This window comes from Scedosporium apiospermum, assembly GCF_000732125.1.
Source record: "Scedosporium apiospermum strain IHEM 14462 chromosome Unknown SEQ_SAPIO_0090, whole genome shotgun sequence".
In the NCBI taxonomy this organism is placed as follows: Eukaryota; Fungi; Ascomycota; class Sordariomycetes; order Microascales; family Microascaceae; genus Scedosporium; species Scedosporium apiospermum.
Window position 1 is genome coordinate 846,633 of NW_015971791.1, and position 16,702 is coordinate 863,334.

The following is a 16,702-nucleotide window of genomic DNA, read 5'->3' on the forward strand; positions in this document are numbered from 1 at the left end:
ATCGTCAGTTAATATTGTGCTTCCTTTTGTTTTCTTCTCATTTAATAACTAATATATTGCAGGTTGGGGTTGGAAGGAGCACCTACGTCCCTCTCAATGCATCCCTCTTTTGGGGTTGACCTGCAATGCCAACACTCTCGTTTTCCGCACCGTCGAGGGCTCTCATCATTCTTTTAATCGCCTTGTCAGTCTTTAGTTTGGACGTGTATTCTCATCCAGACATTAGCCATGAGCGGCATCAGCAGCGTCTTCAAGAGGGCGCGGCTGAGGAGCACCGCCCCGTGGTTATGGGCAGCCGTCCAGGCTACCAACTCTACTCGGCGGAGGATCTCTCGGGCACTGATTTCTCAACGATTTGCCGGACAGCGCTTTCAGCCATCATCATGTGCCGGGACTATACAAGGATCTTTACCACGCCCAAGTACTTTGGCACCCCTCTCTCGGGTGACGCAGGTGATATCTGCACGGATGAATGCAAAAGCTCTCTAGAGGCCTGGTATCACGGCGTGAAGGAGCATTGTGAAGACCAACGGTTTGACAACGGGCTACCGGCGTACCATTATGGCGGGTCCATTTTATATGGGTACACGGAGACTTGCCTTCGGAATGCTGCTGGGGATTACTGTAACGGTTTGTATTTTTCGATGACCTCGATGCTGCTGGTCGAAATGCTAACCCTTGTCCGTAGATGTGATTGACGGCTTCGATGGAGACGACCGCGCTGTCGGGGACATGCCCATTATCGAACTCTGCGATGAATGCTTCATTCTCAAGCTACAGACAATGCAAAGCAGCTCATACTCCGTCATGTCTTGGTCGGAGTTCTACCAGGACCTCTGGGCTCGCGCCGTTGACGTCTGCAACATCTCGGGTGCTTCCTGGGACGCTCCGGATCCTGTGCTCCCTGGAGAAGATCTTGGTCCTCCGTTTTGCCTCTCAAACAATTATTATACCACGGTGCCAGGGGATACTTGCGACACCATCGCTCTCGCAAACAACGTTCCCTCGGCCGGGATTGTGCTTGGGAATCTTGGCCTCTTCGCTGAGATGAACTGCACCCACCTCACGCCGGGCACTAAGATATGTTAGCCATCAGGCTGTACCGTTTACCAATTACGCCCAGAGGATGGCTGCAGAAGCATCCGGATACGCACGGGTGTGTGACACCTCGAAGAGATGAACTCTTGGTTGTCGTGTGACTGTAGCAACCTCCACGATAACACCGCAGGCCTCGGGAGCATCATTTGTCTCACTCCCCCAGGAGGATTATACGAGGATCAGCCCGCTGACGGCCCTGACCACCTGGGTCACTCTGATCGGCTTGTCTCGAGAGAAAGAGCACCTCTTCCCGACGGCGCCGTCCCCGCCGTCGGTACTTCTCTTGATTGCTCTCTTGATTGCGGCGGATGGTCCATGGCTGAGGAGTCCGACGACTGCACATCCCTCATCACCCGAAACAATATGGCCCTAGATGACTTATTGAATCTAAACCCGAGCCTGGGTGTGAATTTCGCCAGCCGTTCCGCGGGGTTCACTATCAACGCGGCTTACTGTGTCCCATGGTATTTCCCGCCGAGACCGCCGCAAAGAGTTAGCCGACTCGGCTGCTGGCGAAACCTCGACGAGGGCTTCTATCCTCTCTACCACAGAAGCTACACCGACGAAACGGACATGGACGTGTTACAATGCGTCAGGTTTTGTAGGTCGGAAGGATTCCTGTATTCCGGTATTCTTGCCGGAATTAAGTGCTTCTGCGGGGCGGAGATCGACATTAACTCTGAGCTGCTGGACAGCGCCGAATGCAACGCAGCCTGTGTTGGCAATGAGAACCATCAGTGCGGCGGTATGACAGACGCCATCACGGTCTACGGCTTAACGGACACTCTCAAGTTCACGTGGGCACGCGTGGGCTGTTTCGAGACCTCGGCCGAAGACCCTACATTATCGGGAACTCTGACGACAATTATGTATAACAGCCCCGCCGACTGCGCGAGGGCCTGCTTGAACGACCATGGCTTCTTCGGCTTGCATAACGGTGACAAGTGCATCTGCGGCGACGAGATCAACGAGAAGACTGCTCAGGTTGCTGACGAGTTGTGCGATATCAGGTGTGTGTTGGGCTCTACGTGCGGCGGCGCAGAGCATATGGAGGTTTATGGTACCAAACTTGTGAGGCCGCAGCCTGAGATAACGCACCCTCCGGCGCCGGATTCTCTCGATATGACACTCCCTAAGTGGATACCGTTTCCGACGGAGCCGGTGGATCCTTCACGTCCTTGGTTCTGACCTTATTGAGTGGCGATGAGCTTCCGAAGTTATGTCAGACTGGATGATTGCCGGGGGGGCTGAATTCGGTCAACTAGTTGGAACTTATCCATGTTCTACATTTGATGTCACCACTCGGGGATTTGAATCTCTTTTAATGCCACGCGCTTCGTAAAAGAGAGTCTAGTGGAGATAACTAGCCGGTTATGAACATAACGAGAAGATGCATAGGAAAAAAGATTCTATCGGAAACGCCTAACGCCTATATTGTAGCCGTAGCCCATGTTCCTGACTTAGAGTGCTGTCCGCACTCCCTCGTCGTCCTCTACTCATCTGTATCTATTGACTCCATATACGATTCAATATCCTCCTCGCCCACACCCAAACTCTTCAAGTAAGCCCTCTGCACGGCCTCAGGTCCAAGTTCCCTTAGGCGTCGCATCTCCGCGAGCTGGCCATCAGACAATTTCGACGACGCCTCCCCCCAACGCTCGATTTCGGCAAAAGTCTCCTGCCTCGCGGCGGCGCCGGCTTCCCACGCGGCTCGCTTCTTGTCCATGTCACGGTGCCACGCCAGGCTCTCCTCTTCTGACATACAGTCCAACTCGCGCATCCGCTGCAGGGTTTTCTCCCGCCTAACCCGCCGCCTCTCAGGAGCATGGTAGACTAGGGCGGCTTTGCGAAAGAGGGCGCCTATGCCTTCGAGATCGAGAAGACTGTTCGTGGCGGCTTGGACGAACCCATCAGTGGATAAGGCATTAGGTGAAGATAGAGAGGCTAAGAGGGTCCTGCCAGTGTGAAACAGCTCGTCACCAATCGGATGAAAGTTGCGCAAAAACAGACGGAACTGCCTGTCTGTCAGGCCATTCATGTTCTCGGTCACGTATTTCACAACCTCGGCTATAGAGTCAAGATTATACTCGTCGCGGATGGCCTGCTTGACCATCTTGGGGGGAGGGCGACCGACAATCCAGTAACCCTGATCTTCAGTCAAGAGGCCAGGCAAGGCCACAGCGAGGCCGAAAACATCCTCACGGTGGAGGAAGAAGACGCGATCCTCTGGCTCGAGCGATGGGTTATCTTCACCAGCTTGTTTGAACAGGGCCTTGAGTTCCTCGACGATCTCGTCATCCATGTTTTCTGCACCGGGTATAATGATGGGTGAAAGCTCAAAGCCTGCTTCGCGCGGAGCAGAGCTTTGCTCGGCTGGACCCTGGGGACACATGTCTAGATGTAAACCGGTTGCGAAGGAGATAGTGTCATGGAGGAGGCGATCCAGGCTCTCCGAACCGAATGAGCGTGGGTCGATGGTGGATGCAAGAACGATGTAAGGCAGAAGGACTGAGAAAAAGAACATCGAATTTGGAGACTGGGTCGTACCGTGATAGAGTTAGGATGGAATTAGCTCAGAACCTCACTCTTCATGATGTTTGTGAGATATTTAGAGAGCCCGAAAGGAAATGAGGTTCACGTTTAGACACTGCCAAGAGATGAGGCTCCCTGGCTTGTCACGTGCCATGCGAACCCAGCTCGAGATGCTCAATCTCAACATCCCCTTTTCAACTTTTGCGTTTGATTGCTCCCCACCGGCTTGTCACCACCCAGAAGCCGCTGGAGGTTAATCTGGAAGCAGGGTAGGTCATGGCTCTTCGCTTCGGCGGCAGGCGAGCTGCGAGCTATCCGCCACTTCTTTCCAGCATCCTGCTCGTCTTGCCCGTTTTCTCCCTTATCACGACCTCCGTTGCCTGATGTGATGTAGATAGCACTTGCTGTTCTAAGCTTGACCTTTGCAGATTGGGATCTGACTGTGAGTTCTCCCTCTCTTGCAGTCCCCTGGAGCTGAGCCGTTACGCTAATATGCTCCTTTGGGGGAGGTGGTTGCGCTCTCTTAGTCTGCAGCGCTGAGAACTGCATTGGTGGTTGCGATGCTAAAGCCTTCTTCGACCCTGGTAGCTACGGTCCGGAGCACTCACAGGTAACCGCCGGTCCTTTGAACGTTTGTTGTTCAAAATGGGGGTCCGTTTCTGTCTTTCCATTCTCTCTTATTTCCGTTCTCCTCCCTCGAGTCTAGCATTCCAGAGCTGACTTGTAGCTAGATGGTGTGGCACGACCGCAGAGTTTTGCGGAGAGAAAATGGCCAAGGGACCTCCGTGCCCAGCCAACGAGAAAACGCCTATGAAACGGGTCGTTGGATATTTCGAAAGCAGTGGGAAGCCCAGGCGCAGGTGCCATACCGTCGAGCCAGAGGACATCCCCATCGGCGTTTACACGCACATCAACTACGCCCATGCTCACATAGACCCCGAGTCATTCCGTATCTTTCTAGCCAGATTACGCGATGTCTCTCTCTATCGAGATGTAACCGGATTGAAGAAGCGCAACAAGAACCTCAAGGTGTTTATTTCAATCGGCGGCTGGGCTTTCACCGGGCCAGGCCTTACCAGAGAGACATTCTCGAGGCTTGCAACAGACCCAGATAAACAGAGGGTCTTTTTCTCGTCTCTGGTGTTCTTCATGAGCACGTACGATTTTGATGGTGTCGATATTGACTGGGAGTATCCCGGTGCACCGAACCGAGGTGGCCGTCCCGAGGACTTTGAAAACATGCCCGTGTTCATTGCGAATCTGCGTAAAGCCTCACAAAGCTCGGGCACGGGTCGGACGGGCGTCTCCGTGGTATTACCCGTAGCTTATTGGTACCTGCAGCATTTCGATATCAAAAATATAGCCCCATACGTCGACTTCTTCAACGTGATGTCTTACGACCTGCACGGAACGTGGGATAAGACGAGCAAATGGGCAGGGCCGTACCTCAACTCGCACACCAACCTGACCGAGATTACCGAGCATCTGGGCCTGCTGTGGCGCGACGATATAGACCCTGCCAAAGTCAACATGGGCTTGGCATTCTACACTCGTCACTTGACCGCCGCAAGCCTTGATTGTATGGAACCCGGCTGTATATACGAGTCCGTGGGCCCCAAGGCTATGGTACTGATACCCTTGGGATGCTCAGCATCGCCGAGATCATGGACCTTGCGGAACAGCCCGGACCTGCCGCGGTTCTTGATCCGGAGGCCGCTGCCAAGATCCTGCAACGCGGTCGCCAATGGGTCACGTACGACGACGAGACGACATGGCACTTGAAGCTTACGAGGGCCCGGGAACTGTGTCTCGGGGGCGTCACGGTGTGGGCGGTTAGCCAGGACGTAAGCAGCGGTCGCTTCTCCCGCGAGTTGCAGGCCGCGACCGGCTACAGCTCCCCAGGGTCCGCCGAGTACGATATGGGTAACGGCGAGATGCTCCAGACTGCTGTTGGCGAAACTCTGACTGACCAGTGCCGGTGGTCTGGATGCGGCAAGGAGTGTCCTAATGGATACTTGGCCGTGCCTCGACGCGAGGGCTCTCGCATGAAAGGCGTCATGCGAGATCCGACCGGCTGCATCGGCGGACAAACGTCGGTATTCTGCTGTCCGGCCGATAGGAATATGCCGTGGTGTATTTGGAGCGACTTTAATAATGGCCGCTGCGGAAAGGAGAATCAATCCCAATGTCCTAGTGGATGGTCTGAGATTGGGAGTCACTCGTTAGCCTGCCGGTCCAATTCCCACTGGCAGGTCGCTTGCTGTGCAGCGACCGGGGATTTCACCGACCTCTCGATCAGGAACTACGCCGCATGCAGCTGGCAGGGTACGCCGCCGAAATGCAGCTTCGACAAGGGAACTGACTCTGCCTGCAACAACGCTGATGGCCGCCAGTACCTCATGGACTCATACGGCGGCAGCGGTGGGGCCCAGTGCAGCGGAGCTGACGACTCCGAATCCCCCCGTGCATATTGCTGCGACGTGGACTCTCAGAGTCATGCAGACTGGGGAGATTGTGAGTGGAAGGGTGGCAACAGGGACAGCAGCGGACATTGCCCGTCTGACTGTCCGGCCGATACGGTGCGTGTGGCGTTTGAGCCCGCACCTCAATGCCTCACGGGCGGAAGATCATATTGCTGTTCCGGCCCTTCGAAGGCGAACCGGCGCGAGATCCCTTGGGAGAAATAGCGGACTAGCTTAGAGGCCGCGATCAATGGCGAGTGTAAAGATATGTTTTCCATACTCCAAGGAAGGGATGTTGCCAACCTGGGTCTGTACTCGCCGGGCAGCTCCTACAGACTGGTAAGAGCCTATTGATGTCCGCATTGCAGCGACAAAAAAAAAAGAGGATAGGGATGCTCTCCCCAAGGAGCTCGATTCACGGAAACTCAACAGGGTGAGCCCGCTAGGCCCAAGCATTTCGGAAGGCATCTCTTTCCTTCTACTTCGAATTCTTTAATCTTTAATTTCCGTTTTCTCATCTTTCTTTAGTCCTTGGGTCGGCCGGAGGTCATAAGTCCGCTCTCATATACCGCCCGACAGGGTCCTAAAGGCGGTTTTCATTTACCCAGGAGCCAGGACAATACGACCGGGTCTCCCCGCACTTATGATGCATCCCGCTCAACGACGCGTCCTGGTGTGTCTGGAGGCGGGAATTATCAGATCCCGGGATGGTGGTATGAAAGAAAAAAAAAAAGGCATATAAATGCGTCCTTGATCATCTTCTTCCACCAGGGCTCTAGAAAAGTTTAGGTTTCATCCATCGGGTCTCTCATTCAATCAGGCATCTTTTTTTCACTTCGAGACTGGAGATATTGTGTTAAGAATGTTGGTCTCTTCTGTGCTTCTCGCCTCGCTAGCGGCAGGTCTAGCCCAAGCCAGCCCAGCACGTCGCCAGTCCTCCGATTTCGCCACGGCTACCGGAACCCAATTCACCATTGACGGAGAGACCGGGTACTTCGCCGGCAGCAACTCGTACTGGATTTCCTTCCTGACAAACGATGCCGACGTGGACCTAGTGATGGACCACTTCTCGAGCTCCGGGCTGAAGATCTTCCGTGTCTGGGGCTTCAACGACGTCAACTCGGAGAGCAACCAGGTCTGGTACCAGCTCCTGTCTGCGTCCGGCTCACGTATCAATACCGGCGCCAACGGGCTTCAGCGGCTAGACGCCGTAGTCGCATCGGCCGAAAAGTACGGTGTCAAGCTCATCATCAACTTTGTCAACTACTGGGACGACTACGGCGGCATGAACGCTTACGTCAAGGCCTTCGGTGGCACCAAGGCTGGCTGGTACACCAACGACAAAGCGCAGACGCAGTACCGCGCGTACATCGCGGCTCTTGTTAGTCGATACAAGGACTCGAAAGCCGTTTTCGCGTGGGAGCTCGCCAATGAGCCAAGATGCCAGGGCTGCCAGACGGATGTCATCTACAATTGGGCCAAGGCCACTTCGGAATATGTCAAGTCGTTGGATCCGAATCACATGGTGACGCTGGGTGATGAGGGGTTCGGTATTGCGGGTGGGACGAGCTATCCGTTCCAATTCTCTGAGGGTGTAGACTTTGCGAAGAATCTTGCGATTGAGACGCTTGATTTTGGTACCTTCCACATGTACCCCGAGTCTTGTGAGTACTCTGCTCTCCAACACTCCGATTCCTGGACGATGTATGAAGCATTTCGCACCGAGAAGACTAACCAACGACTCTCCAGGGAGCGTGGACTCGACCAACTTTCCAATTGAGTGGATCAAGGCTCACGGAGCTGCTTGTGTGGCCGCTGGGAAGCCGTGCCTGTTGGAAGAGTGTAAGTTTCTTCACCGTGGAAGTTCGTGGCTTTGGGTACTAACTATAGTAGACGGAATGACAACGAACCATTGCGGCACCGAGGCGCCGTGGCAAAAGGCCTCGCGAACGACGGAGGGCGTGGCAGGCGATCAGTTCTGGCAGTGGGGCGACCAGTTGAGCTCTGGCCAGACGCACAACGATGGACATACAATTTACTACAACAGCGCGGACTTTAAGTGTTTGGTGACGGATCACGTTGCTGCCATCAAGAGCGGCAATTAGGAATGAAAATAGGAGCATGTAGATTAATTCTACTTTGTGTAATTTTTCTAACTAACAAAATGCTTCACTATAGTCGACCTGCGTAGGAGAGTGAAGAAGGCCTGTGTTGTGAAGTGTTGACCAAGGTGCTGACCGAGAAGAAAATAAACTGGTCCTACATTTGGACAATCTTCAATGTCGTTTGCAAGTTCGTCCGGGTGTGGAATCATAATGCAACCCACCGACGCGACTCCTGTACTTCGGTGCGATCTTCGCCGCCCAGCTTTCCCTTTACCCTGTTCCTACCCTGTCCGGGGCGGAACAGGTCCCTCCGCGACGCCAACTACCGAAAGCGGACCCACTCCACCCGCGAAAGTCGGAGGAAGACCTCGTAACGGGACGTTCCATTTTGAGCGCTGCTCTTTGCTCGCTGCCATTTGACGCTTGGGACATCTCCACCAAGCCGGGGAATCCTATTTGTTTCCAAAATTAGGTATGTAGCATTTCCCCCGTGTCAGTGGATAATCCGGGGAATTCCTTGGTTCATATTTAGATTGGGGTATTGCAATGGAGGCTGAAAATGGGACGGGCGGATGCGAACATGTATGATTATATATTATGAGTCTGGGGTGACCTGCTTTTGATCTTTAGTAATTTGATCTGGTGTTGGCTGGGATTACAACTCGTCTTGGAGGTTGTAGAAAAGGCATTTCTTATCCTTTTCTGAATAGACCTCGCAATGGTGTTGGGATACGCGGGGATAGTTTCAGCGCTTGCTTTCCTGGGGGCAGTTCTTGGGCAGGGGAATCCTGTCAAGATCATGGCACTCGGTGATTCCATCACGGGAAGCCCTGTAAGTTTTCTTCTACTTCTCCCCTTGTCAGGTTTCGAGACGACACTAACATGTCCACCAAGGGCTGCTGGCGTGCCCTCCTCTGGCAACGCCTCCAAGCTGCCTCGATAACCAACACAGACTTCGTCGGCACCCTCCCGGGCCAAGGATGCAGCTTCACCTACGACGGCGAGAATGAGGGCCACGGTGGGTATCTCTCGACCAACATTGCCAGCCAGGGCCTGCTCAAGGGGTGGTTGCAGAGCACGAAGCCGGATGTGGTGATGGTGCATCTGGGGACGAATGATGTGTGGAATAATAAGTCGCCGGAGGAGATTATTGGGTCTTTTGAGAGCTTGCTTGGGGATATGAGGGATAACAATCCTGCGATGAAGGTGTTGGTAGGTTTTGCTTTTCTCAAGTTACTCCTTTTTCTTTCGCATTGCTCCGTACTAATGAAAGGGAAAATCTAGTTCGCCCAAATCATCCCCATGGCGCCCTCCAACTGCCCGCAATGCGGCTCCCGCGTCGAAGCTCTCAACGCCGCCGTGGCGGAGTGGGTTCCCACGGTTTCGACGGAGGAGAGTCCCGTTTCGGTCGTGGACTGCTGGACCGGTTTCGACACGGCGAAGATGACGGGGGATGGTGTGCATCCTAATGCGGTTGGCAATGAGGCGTTGGCGGACAGCTGGTTTGAGCCTTTGGCAGAGGTGATTCGGAGTTTTGGATAGGTTGACGTGTTGGTGAGTCGATGCATGGTCTATCCAATGTCAAACAATCTAGTATCAAAGACCAATTCAATTGCCAAATATGAAAATAGTAGACGAATATCAAAATGGTGAATTCAGTTGGTGATGTTTTCTCCGCGAGAAATGAGGAAGGAAGGAGCCTGGTCAACACCGCGCCTTCCCGTCTTCCCAACTCCATCTTGAAGACCAGAATAAGCCTTAAATACCAAATGTGGAGCCAGGATTTCCAACACCCACCAGCAGGGAAGCGCGGCGGTCTTGGGAGTCACTCATCAATGGAATGCTTGAACTCCTGGGTCCCCAGAAAGTACCTGCTGGGTTCGAAACGCAGCGCGCGCGGAATAGAACATATTTTTTTTTGCCTCTTTTCTTTTTTGTTTTAATATCATCTACTCTTCGTCATTTTTTCAATTTATTTTATTTATTTATTTATTTATTTTTATTTTATTTTTTCTAATTTAATTTCTATTTCCCTTAGGTTCCAACCTTCTCCTCTGCTCTATGATGGTCTGAGATCTCGATATGGATTGCTTAATTCCCCCGATTGATGCATGGTCCCTGTTTCTCGCTTATCGGTGTCGTCACTGGCTGGTTGCAGTGGCGCCTTCCTTTTCCTGCGACAGGTACTAGACACTGCCGCCCCCACCCTGCCAGGAACGGCTCATTTGAACCAATCACATCGTAGATGGACCAGGCAAGGTCGAGCTCCGGTGGGTCCAAGACAAAAGGTACCTTTGTACCCCGATTTCGTCTTGGTGCATTCGCATTCGTGCTTGACTTCGCCATCTGCCTGTATCATTCCGGACTCATACTTTGCCCTTTCTCTCCCCTCCCTCTCTCGATTCTCCCGACATCTTCACCTTGCCTTCCCCGGTCCCTTTCCAATTAATCCCCGACCCCTTCGGAGCCCGCGTCTTCGTCCCAACAACCCACATGCATTCGTCCTCGCCCACCATGCAAACCCCGTCCGCATCAACCTTCTCCCTCCGCCTCCATCACCCGGACGACCGCCCCGACACTCCCCCGTCGCCTCTCTCCGCCGCGACCAAAGCCTTCATCATCTCTGGCATTGACAAGCGCACCGGCGCCGACCGCATAGTCTGCGAATCCTGCTTCGAGCAGCTCGACGAGGCCCAGCGAACGAATCTGAGGGCCGCCCCCTGGTCCGAGGGATGTCTTCTCTGCGAAGTCAAGGAGGATAAGCCCGAGGCGTACACGCGGCCCTTTTGCGATTTCTTGACGGAGAATCCGACCGTTTTTCATGCTGTTCAATATTTCAAGGAGAAGCTGAGCGCTGCTGGCTTTGAAGAGGTTGGTCTACTCCCCTTGTGTTGTATGTGTGTGCCACCTGGCCAGGGACTCAATTGACGAATTGCAATGCGAATTTAGCTCCCCGCGAGAGATCAATGGCTCGGACAGATTAGACCAGGCGGAAAGTACTGGGTTACAAGGAACGGAAGCTCCCTCATCGCTTTTACCGTCGGCCGCGCCTACGTTCCGGGATCTGGCGTCGCCATGATTGCTGGACACATCGACGCCTTGACGGCGAGGCTAAAGCCTATTAGCAAGAAGCCCAACAAGGCCGGATACCTTCAGCTTGGCGTGTCTCCGTATGCTGGAGCGTTGAACCACACTTGGTGGGATCGTGATCTCGGCATTGGCGGCAGGGTCATTGTCAAGGATCCTGAGACAGGCAAGACGTCTATCAAGCTTGTGAAGCTCGGCTGGCCCAGTACGTCTCTCAACTCCCGCTTCCGTGCTTGTTTCCGCCCAGTCTCTGTTCTTTACTAACCAACCCTCTCCAGTTGCCCGCGTGCCCACCGTAGCACCCCACTTCGGCGCCGGTATGATGGGCCAAAACAACAAAGAAACCCAAGCCGTCCCCATCATCGGCCTCGAAGACCGCAAGCCCACCTCCGACGCCCCCGAAACCCTCGGACCCGCCGGCTCCTTCGCCAGCACCCAACCCCCCCGCCTCGTCAAGCTCATCGCCAAAGAACTCGGCATCACCGACTACTCCCTCATCCTCAACTGGGAGCTCGAGCTCTTCGACACGCAGCCCGCGCAGACCGGCGGCCTCGATCGCGAATTCATCTTCGGCGGCCGCATTGACGACAAGCTCTGCAGCTGGCCGGCTCTCATCGCGCTCCTCTCCGCCTCCGAACCCGAAACCGCCTCCACGATCAAGCTCGTCGCGCTCTTCGACGACGAGGAGATCGGCTCGCTTCTCCGCCAGGGCGCCCGCGCCAACTTCCTCCCCATCGTGATCGAACGCACCGTAGAGGCCCTCTGTGCCTCCTCCCGCACGCCCTTCGGCCCCGGAATCGTAGGCCAGACCTACGCGCGCTCCTTCCTCGCCTCCGCGGACGTCACCCACGCCGGAAATCCCAACTTCCTCAACCTCTACCTCGACGAACATGTCCCCCGCCTCAACGTCGGCGTGGCCATCTGCGCCGACTCCAACGGCCACATGACCACCGACGCAGTCTCCACGGCCATCCTGCGCCGCGTCGCCGAGCTCGAGGGCTGCGAAACGCAGATCTTCCAGATCAGGAACGATACGAGGAGCGGCGGGACCGTGGGGCCCGCGCTTTCGAGCGCCATGGGGGTCAGGGCGGCGGATTTGGGACTGCCGCAGTTGAGTATGCATTCGGTTCGGGCGACGACGGGGGCCTTGGATCCGGGGTTGGGGGTTAAGTTTTTTAGGGGATTTTTGGAGAGGTGGGAGGAGGTTGATGGGGAGTGGAATTAGAGGAGGGATGAAGTTTGGCGTTTTCTTTTTTTTATCGCACATGTATGGAATGCTGCTTGGAGATGAATCTTGCACAGAATTGCGTTGTTTATCGTGGTTTACTGGAGGGAGAGCCTGGAACTGTATTGCAAGGTGTCGATAGATGTACGAGGAATAAGACAGTCGAGATTTAATTGTAATCAATCAATCAAGCATGAGATGAGCTTCCACACATTTTATACGCCTCTCATACTTCTTTCCAACAAATGACACAACGCTTTATATATATGAGATTCGATGCTAGTTGTCTATGATATCAAGGGTATGCGACTCCCTTCCCGCAATGCAAAAAGACAAAATAAATATCAGCGGAGTCCATCTCCAATATCCCACATCCAACCAAACACAATCCTCCCTTATGCTTTTCCCCCTCCCCGACCCGTCATTATTCAACACATTATCATTACCCCCACCCACCTGCTCTCCTCTCCTCTCCCCAAGCTTGCGTCAATTCATCATCATGACTCTCATCCATCATCGACGTGAACCCACACATATACACTCCCCTCCCTCATTTCCCACCACGACTGCTCCCCTCGCCCTTCCGGCTATTCTCCTCATCACTCCGCATCTCCTCCTCCTCCTCTTCCTCTTCTTCTTCTTCTTCTTCCTCTTCATCCTCCTCATCTACCCCCACCACCCCCTCAATCTTCCTCCTCTTCTCGAAGTCCTGCGTATGCGCATCAGCCAACATCCTCGAAAACGACCTCGCCGTATCAACCCTATACACCCTCCCAGCCCTCCCCTCCTCATCCACCACACCATCCGCACCAACAAGAGGTGACGTTCCCCCTTCCTCTGCGGCAGCTTCGGCGGCGGCGGCAGCAGCCTCAGCCGCCGCAGTGGTCGTCTCCTCGTCGGTTGTCACGAAGCGGTACGGGAGGGGCACGTCGCGAGACGCCTTGTACTGCGCCACGTTGGCGCAGTGTTCGTTCTCAACGCGGATGAGGGCCCACATGCCGCGGCGGGTGACCTCGAAGAAGGCGACGGCGAAGGAGACGACGGTGGAGTGTTGGGTGCTGTGGGTCCAGATGGCGAGGGCGACCCAGGAGAAGCGGAGGATGGGATCGAGTAGCATGATGATGTAGTAGACGCTGCGAGACTTGAGGGCCCTTATGTCGCGGAGGAGGAATCTGGGGGCGCCGGGTTGGAGAAGGGAAAAGTCCATGAACAGATCCCAGATGGCTAAAGGATTTCAGTTAGTTTAACTGCGACAGTTTTGGTGTAAGGGGGGGCAACGTACAGCAGTAGATGGAGTTGGCGATCGAAAATGTGATAAACAACGCCAAGGTAGCCCGAGAAGGTGTAATGCGGTAGAGAGATAGCATCACAGCGGCGATGATGGACATGGTGTACTTCCCGCCGTTGACGAGGTGGGGGAAGATGTTCTTCGTGTCACGATAACGGCGGAGGCACTGCAGGAAACGCCAGATCGGCGGCAGTGCGGAGAGGAAGCCGAGGAGGCGCGAGTGGTTCGAGTTGCATTGCACGGGGTTCTCCCAGTGGTTGGCGTACAGGCAGAAGAAGAGCTCGACGTTCTAGTGTTATTAGCAATCACGCAGGTCTTAAAGCTTCATAGAATGACATCACTTACACAGGTCGCATAGGTGAGCGAGCAATACATGTCACCGAGGAAGAAGTCCCTAAACTCGACAGGGTAGAAGCCAGCCAACAATAACCTCCACTACCTTGTAGGTTAGCAGTCTCATCGCGTCTGAGCTGGTCGGGGTGAAAAGAGCGACGTACGTGAGAATACACAAACCAGTTGCGGCTCTTCAACATAAAAGTCCGCAACGGCATAAAGATGATGGCTACAGAAGCGAAGATCATCACCACGGGATAGTAAAGATACATATTCGGCGAGCCATATTGGCTAAAGTTCAACCACATAAATATTCCAAACACAAATAGGAAAAAGCTGGGAAACTCGGAAAGTTGTTTCCAGTCCAGCTGATGGCGAGGGTCGAACTCGAAAATGAAGGGGTAGTTGATCTTGTACTTGTGCCAGAAACGGCAGTCGAGGCAGAAGAGCAGAAAGAGGTAGAGCATGAGAAAATAACCGGCGTAGATCTGCAGCAGGTAACTAGTCTGCTGCCGCAGCGTAAAGCCAGTATCCTCGTCTAGCAGTAGTTTGACGCCGAACGACAGACCCTGGACGGAGAAGACAAGGCCGGTGCCGATAAGTATGCCGCAACGGAAAGCGCTCCCCGACTTGTTACCACGGGGTCGTGTAAGACTGCGGAGCTTACCCGCTGCGATCTTGCGATTGCCCTTTTCAAAGTAACGGGCGTACAGGTCCTCGACCGTTTGGATGTAGGTGTCCAGAACGTCGCTCGTAACAAAATACGAGTTGTTAACCTTCTCGTTGAGGTATCGGTACGGGGGTCTCGCGCGGACAGCCTTGTCGTACTTCTTGTTGAGCTTTCGGAACGCCGTGCGGTTCAGCAGGGCATACGACTTGAGCAGCTCGAGACTGCGATAGAATTCTTGCAGCGCGAGTTTGAGCTTCCGCTTCGCCGAGCGGTACGGAACCACGCGGTCATCGGGACGGCGAATGTAGTCCCGGCGCGCATCTGCCGACTGCGGCCCAACGACAGGTGTTTGCGCCATCTTCTGCAGAGCCTTGGAGTTGGGTCCAGGTCGCACCATCTTAGACTTTATCGGGTTTATCCACTTGCTCCCATTGATACCCAGAAGAAGATCCTTGCCTTCTTCGTCGGAGGCTACCTTCGACCGCGACTTCGCCTTGGCTTTAGCGTTGGCTATCTCGTGGATGCGGCGGTTGCGCATTTCGCGTAGTTGCTCTCTAAGAACCTCGAGACGCTTGCCGGCCTGATCCTCCTTGAAACGGTAAAACTTTTCGACCTTTTCGAGTTCTGCATCGAGGAAGTTGTAGAATTCTTGCTGCTTCTCGCGCACCAAGTCTAGGTTCTGCAGGGATATATCGGCGGGGGATCGGCCGGGGCGGACTCGTATGGACGTTGTGGAGAAGAGGCGCTGGAGCGGATGAGGGGAAGGTGTAGCCGTCGCGACGGTCGTGGGTGTAGCGCCGGGGCCGGTACCGGGGCCGGTAGTAGGCTCGGCGCGGAGCCCATTGGGAATATCGACGCCGGTGGAGTGAGTGCGCAAGAGTGATGAGGCCCACGTACCAGCGTGCGCTAGTGAACCCTTCCACCTGCGACTGCTATATCCTGGCGGGACGGAGGTGCTCAGAGCCTCCTTGAGCGCAGGGGCGGGCAGCTCGAAGGGATTCGAGTCCTCGGCGTCGGGGGCCGGCGACAAGTAACCGGGGGTGGGTACAAAGCTACCATATTGGGTCTCGAAGCCGGGGGAGTTCGTCAAAAGGTCGGTTTCGTTGGGCCGTCGCGTGGGGATCGGTCGTGTGACGGAGCGCGGCGCGGTGCCGATGGGAGTGGTGCACGGTGAAACGTTCTCGTCGCTCTCATCGGCTCGCTCGGAGATGGTAGCCGGTTCGGTCCTCGTGGCAACGGGAGTGCGCTGGGGGCGCGTGTGAGTCCATGTTCCAGGACTAGGACCGGAGCGGTAATTGAAGTTGCGAGGGGTGCTGTTGGCGCGGACTATGGCCTTGGTTACGGCCTTAACGTGCTTCTTGCCGAGTTTGTAGTTGAGGTACTTGACTCTCCATTCTGTCGGAAATATCGGCCGTGTTAGCTGGTCTTTTTCCTTCTTTCTCGGTTGGGGAAGTTTTCGCGACGCGACGGGAACTACTTGTGGGGTGGAATAAAGAGAGAGGGGGGGGGAAAGTGTCGCGTACCGGGAACGAGCTCGCGGTCGAGCTCTTTAGCGAACTTCATCGTTCAAGGTGAAGCTGAGGCACTGCGTCTTGCGTTGTTTCCCTCTCTTAAGACATTGATCTAGGTAGGGGGAGCGCCGATCACAAAGGGCAGTTGACAACACACGATGCAGATCTCTATAAAGAGGGTACGAAGTAGATCGGACAGCACAGAACACCCGAGACCTATAAATGAAATTTTTTTTTCTTTCCTTCCTCTTCCCCTGCCTTGATAAAATTACGAGGCAAACGAACGAACAGAGAAAAAAGAAGGGCAAAAAGAGAGACAAGAAGAGGACTCCGAATTGAAAAGTTGCAGGAACGAACGAATGAGCGAGGACGAAGTAGTCGCCTCTTTGTA

At 54.5% G+C, this 16,702-nt stretch overlaps 6 protein-coding genes across 6 annotated transcripts; 4 read left to right on the forward strand and 2 right to left on the reverse strand.

The window, feature by feature from the left end:
* Nucleotides 1–125: 125 nt before the first annotated feature.
* SAPIO_CDS4084 (uncharacterized protein) lies at nucleotides 126–2,286 on the forward strand (the record flags this gene model as incomplete). Its single annotated transcript, XM_016786726.1, has 3 exons — nucleotides 126–630; nucleotides 689–1,084; nucleotides 1,229–2,286. The coding sequence occupies 3 exons, from the start codon at nucleotides 126–128 to the stop codon at nucleotides 2,284–2,286; spliced, it is 1,959 nt and encodes a 652-aa protein (XP_016643702.1).
* Nucleotides 2,287–2,590: 304 nt separating this feature from the next.
* On the reverse strand, nucleotides 2,591–4,179 carry SAPIO_CDS4085 (uncharacterized protein; the record flags this gene model as incomplete). The annotated part of the gene is made up of 2 exons (XM_016786727.1): nucleotides 2,591–3,478; nucleotides 3,853–4,179. 2 exons carry the CDS (start codon nucleotides 4,177–4,179, stop codon nucleotides 2,591–2,593), a joined length of 1,215 nt encoding a protein of 404 aa, XP_016643703.1.
* Nucleotides 4,180–4,398: 219 nt separating this feature from the next.
* On the forward strand, nucleotides 4,399–8,197 carry SAPIO_CDS4086 (Mannan endo-1,4-beta-mannosidase; the record flags this gene model as incomplete). Its single annotated transcript, XM_016786728.1, has 5 exons — nucleotides 4,399–5,234; nucleotides 5,282–6,144; nucleotides 6,989–7,756; nucleotides 7,842–7,934; nucleotides 7,986–8,197. The coding sequence occupies 5 exons, from the start codon at nucleotides 4,399–4,401 to the stop codon at nucleotides 8,195–8,197; spliced, it is 2,772 nt and encodes a 923-aa protein (XP_016643704.1).
* Nucleotides 8,198–8,996: 799 nt separating this feature from the next.
* SAPIO_CDS4087 (uncharacterized protein) lies at nucleotides 8,997–9,739 on the forward strand (the record flags this gene model as incomplete). The annotated part of the gene is made up of 3 exons (XM_016786729.1): nucleotides 8,997–9,029; nucleotides 9,092–9,409; nucleotides 9,482–9,739. The coding sequence occupies 3 exons, from the start codon at nucleotides 8,997–8,999 to the stop codon at nucleotides 9,737–9,739; spliced, it is 609 nt and encodes a 202-aa protein (XP_016643705.1).
* A 972-nt stretch (nucleotides 9,740–10,711) lies between these two features.
* On the forward strand, nucleotides 10,712–12,509 carry SAPIO_CDS4088 (Aminopeptidase I zinc metalloprotease; the record flags this gene model as incomplete). Its single annotated transcript, XM_016786730.1, has 3 exons — nucleotides 10,712–11,068; nucleotides 11,147–11,489; nucleotides 11,563–12,509. The coding sequence occupies 3 exons, from the start codon at nucleotides 10,712–10,714 to the stop codon at nucleotides 12,507–12,509; spliced, it is 1,647 nt and encodes a 548-aa protein (XP_016643706.1).
* A 550-nt stretch (nucleotides 12,510–13,059) lies between these two features.
* Nucleotides 13,060–16,363, reverse strand: SAPIO_CDS4089 (Uncharacterized protein; the record flags this gene model as incomplete). The annotated part of the gene is made up of 5 exons (XM_016786731.1): nucleotides 13,060–13,733; nucleotides 13,792–14,086; nucleotides 14,143–14,232; nucleotides 14,295–16,195; nucleotides 16,324–16,363. The coding sequence occupies 5 exons, from the start codon at nucleotides 16,361–16,363 to the stop codon at nucleotides 13,060–13,062; spliced, it is 3,000 nt and encodes a 999-aa protein (XP_016643707.1).
* Nucleotides 16,364–16,702: the final 339 nt, after the last annotated feature.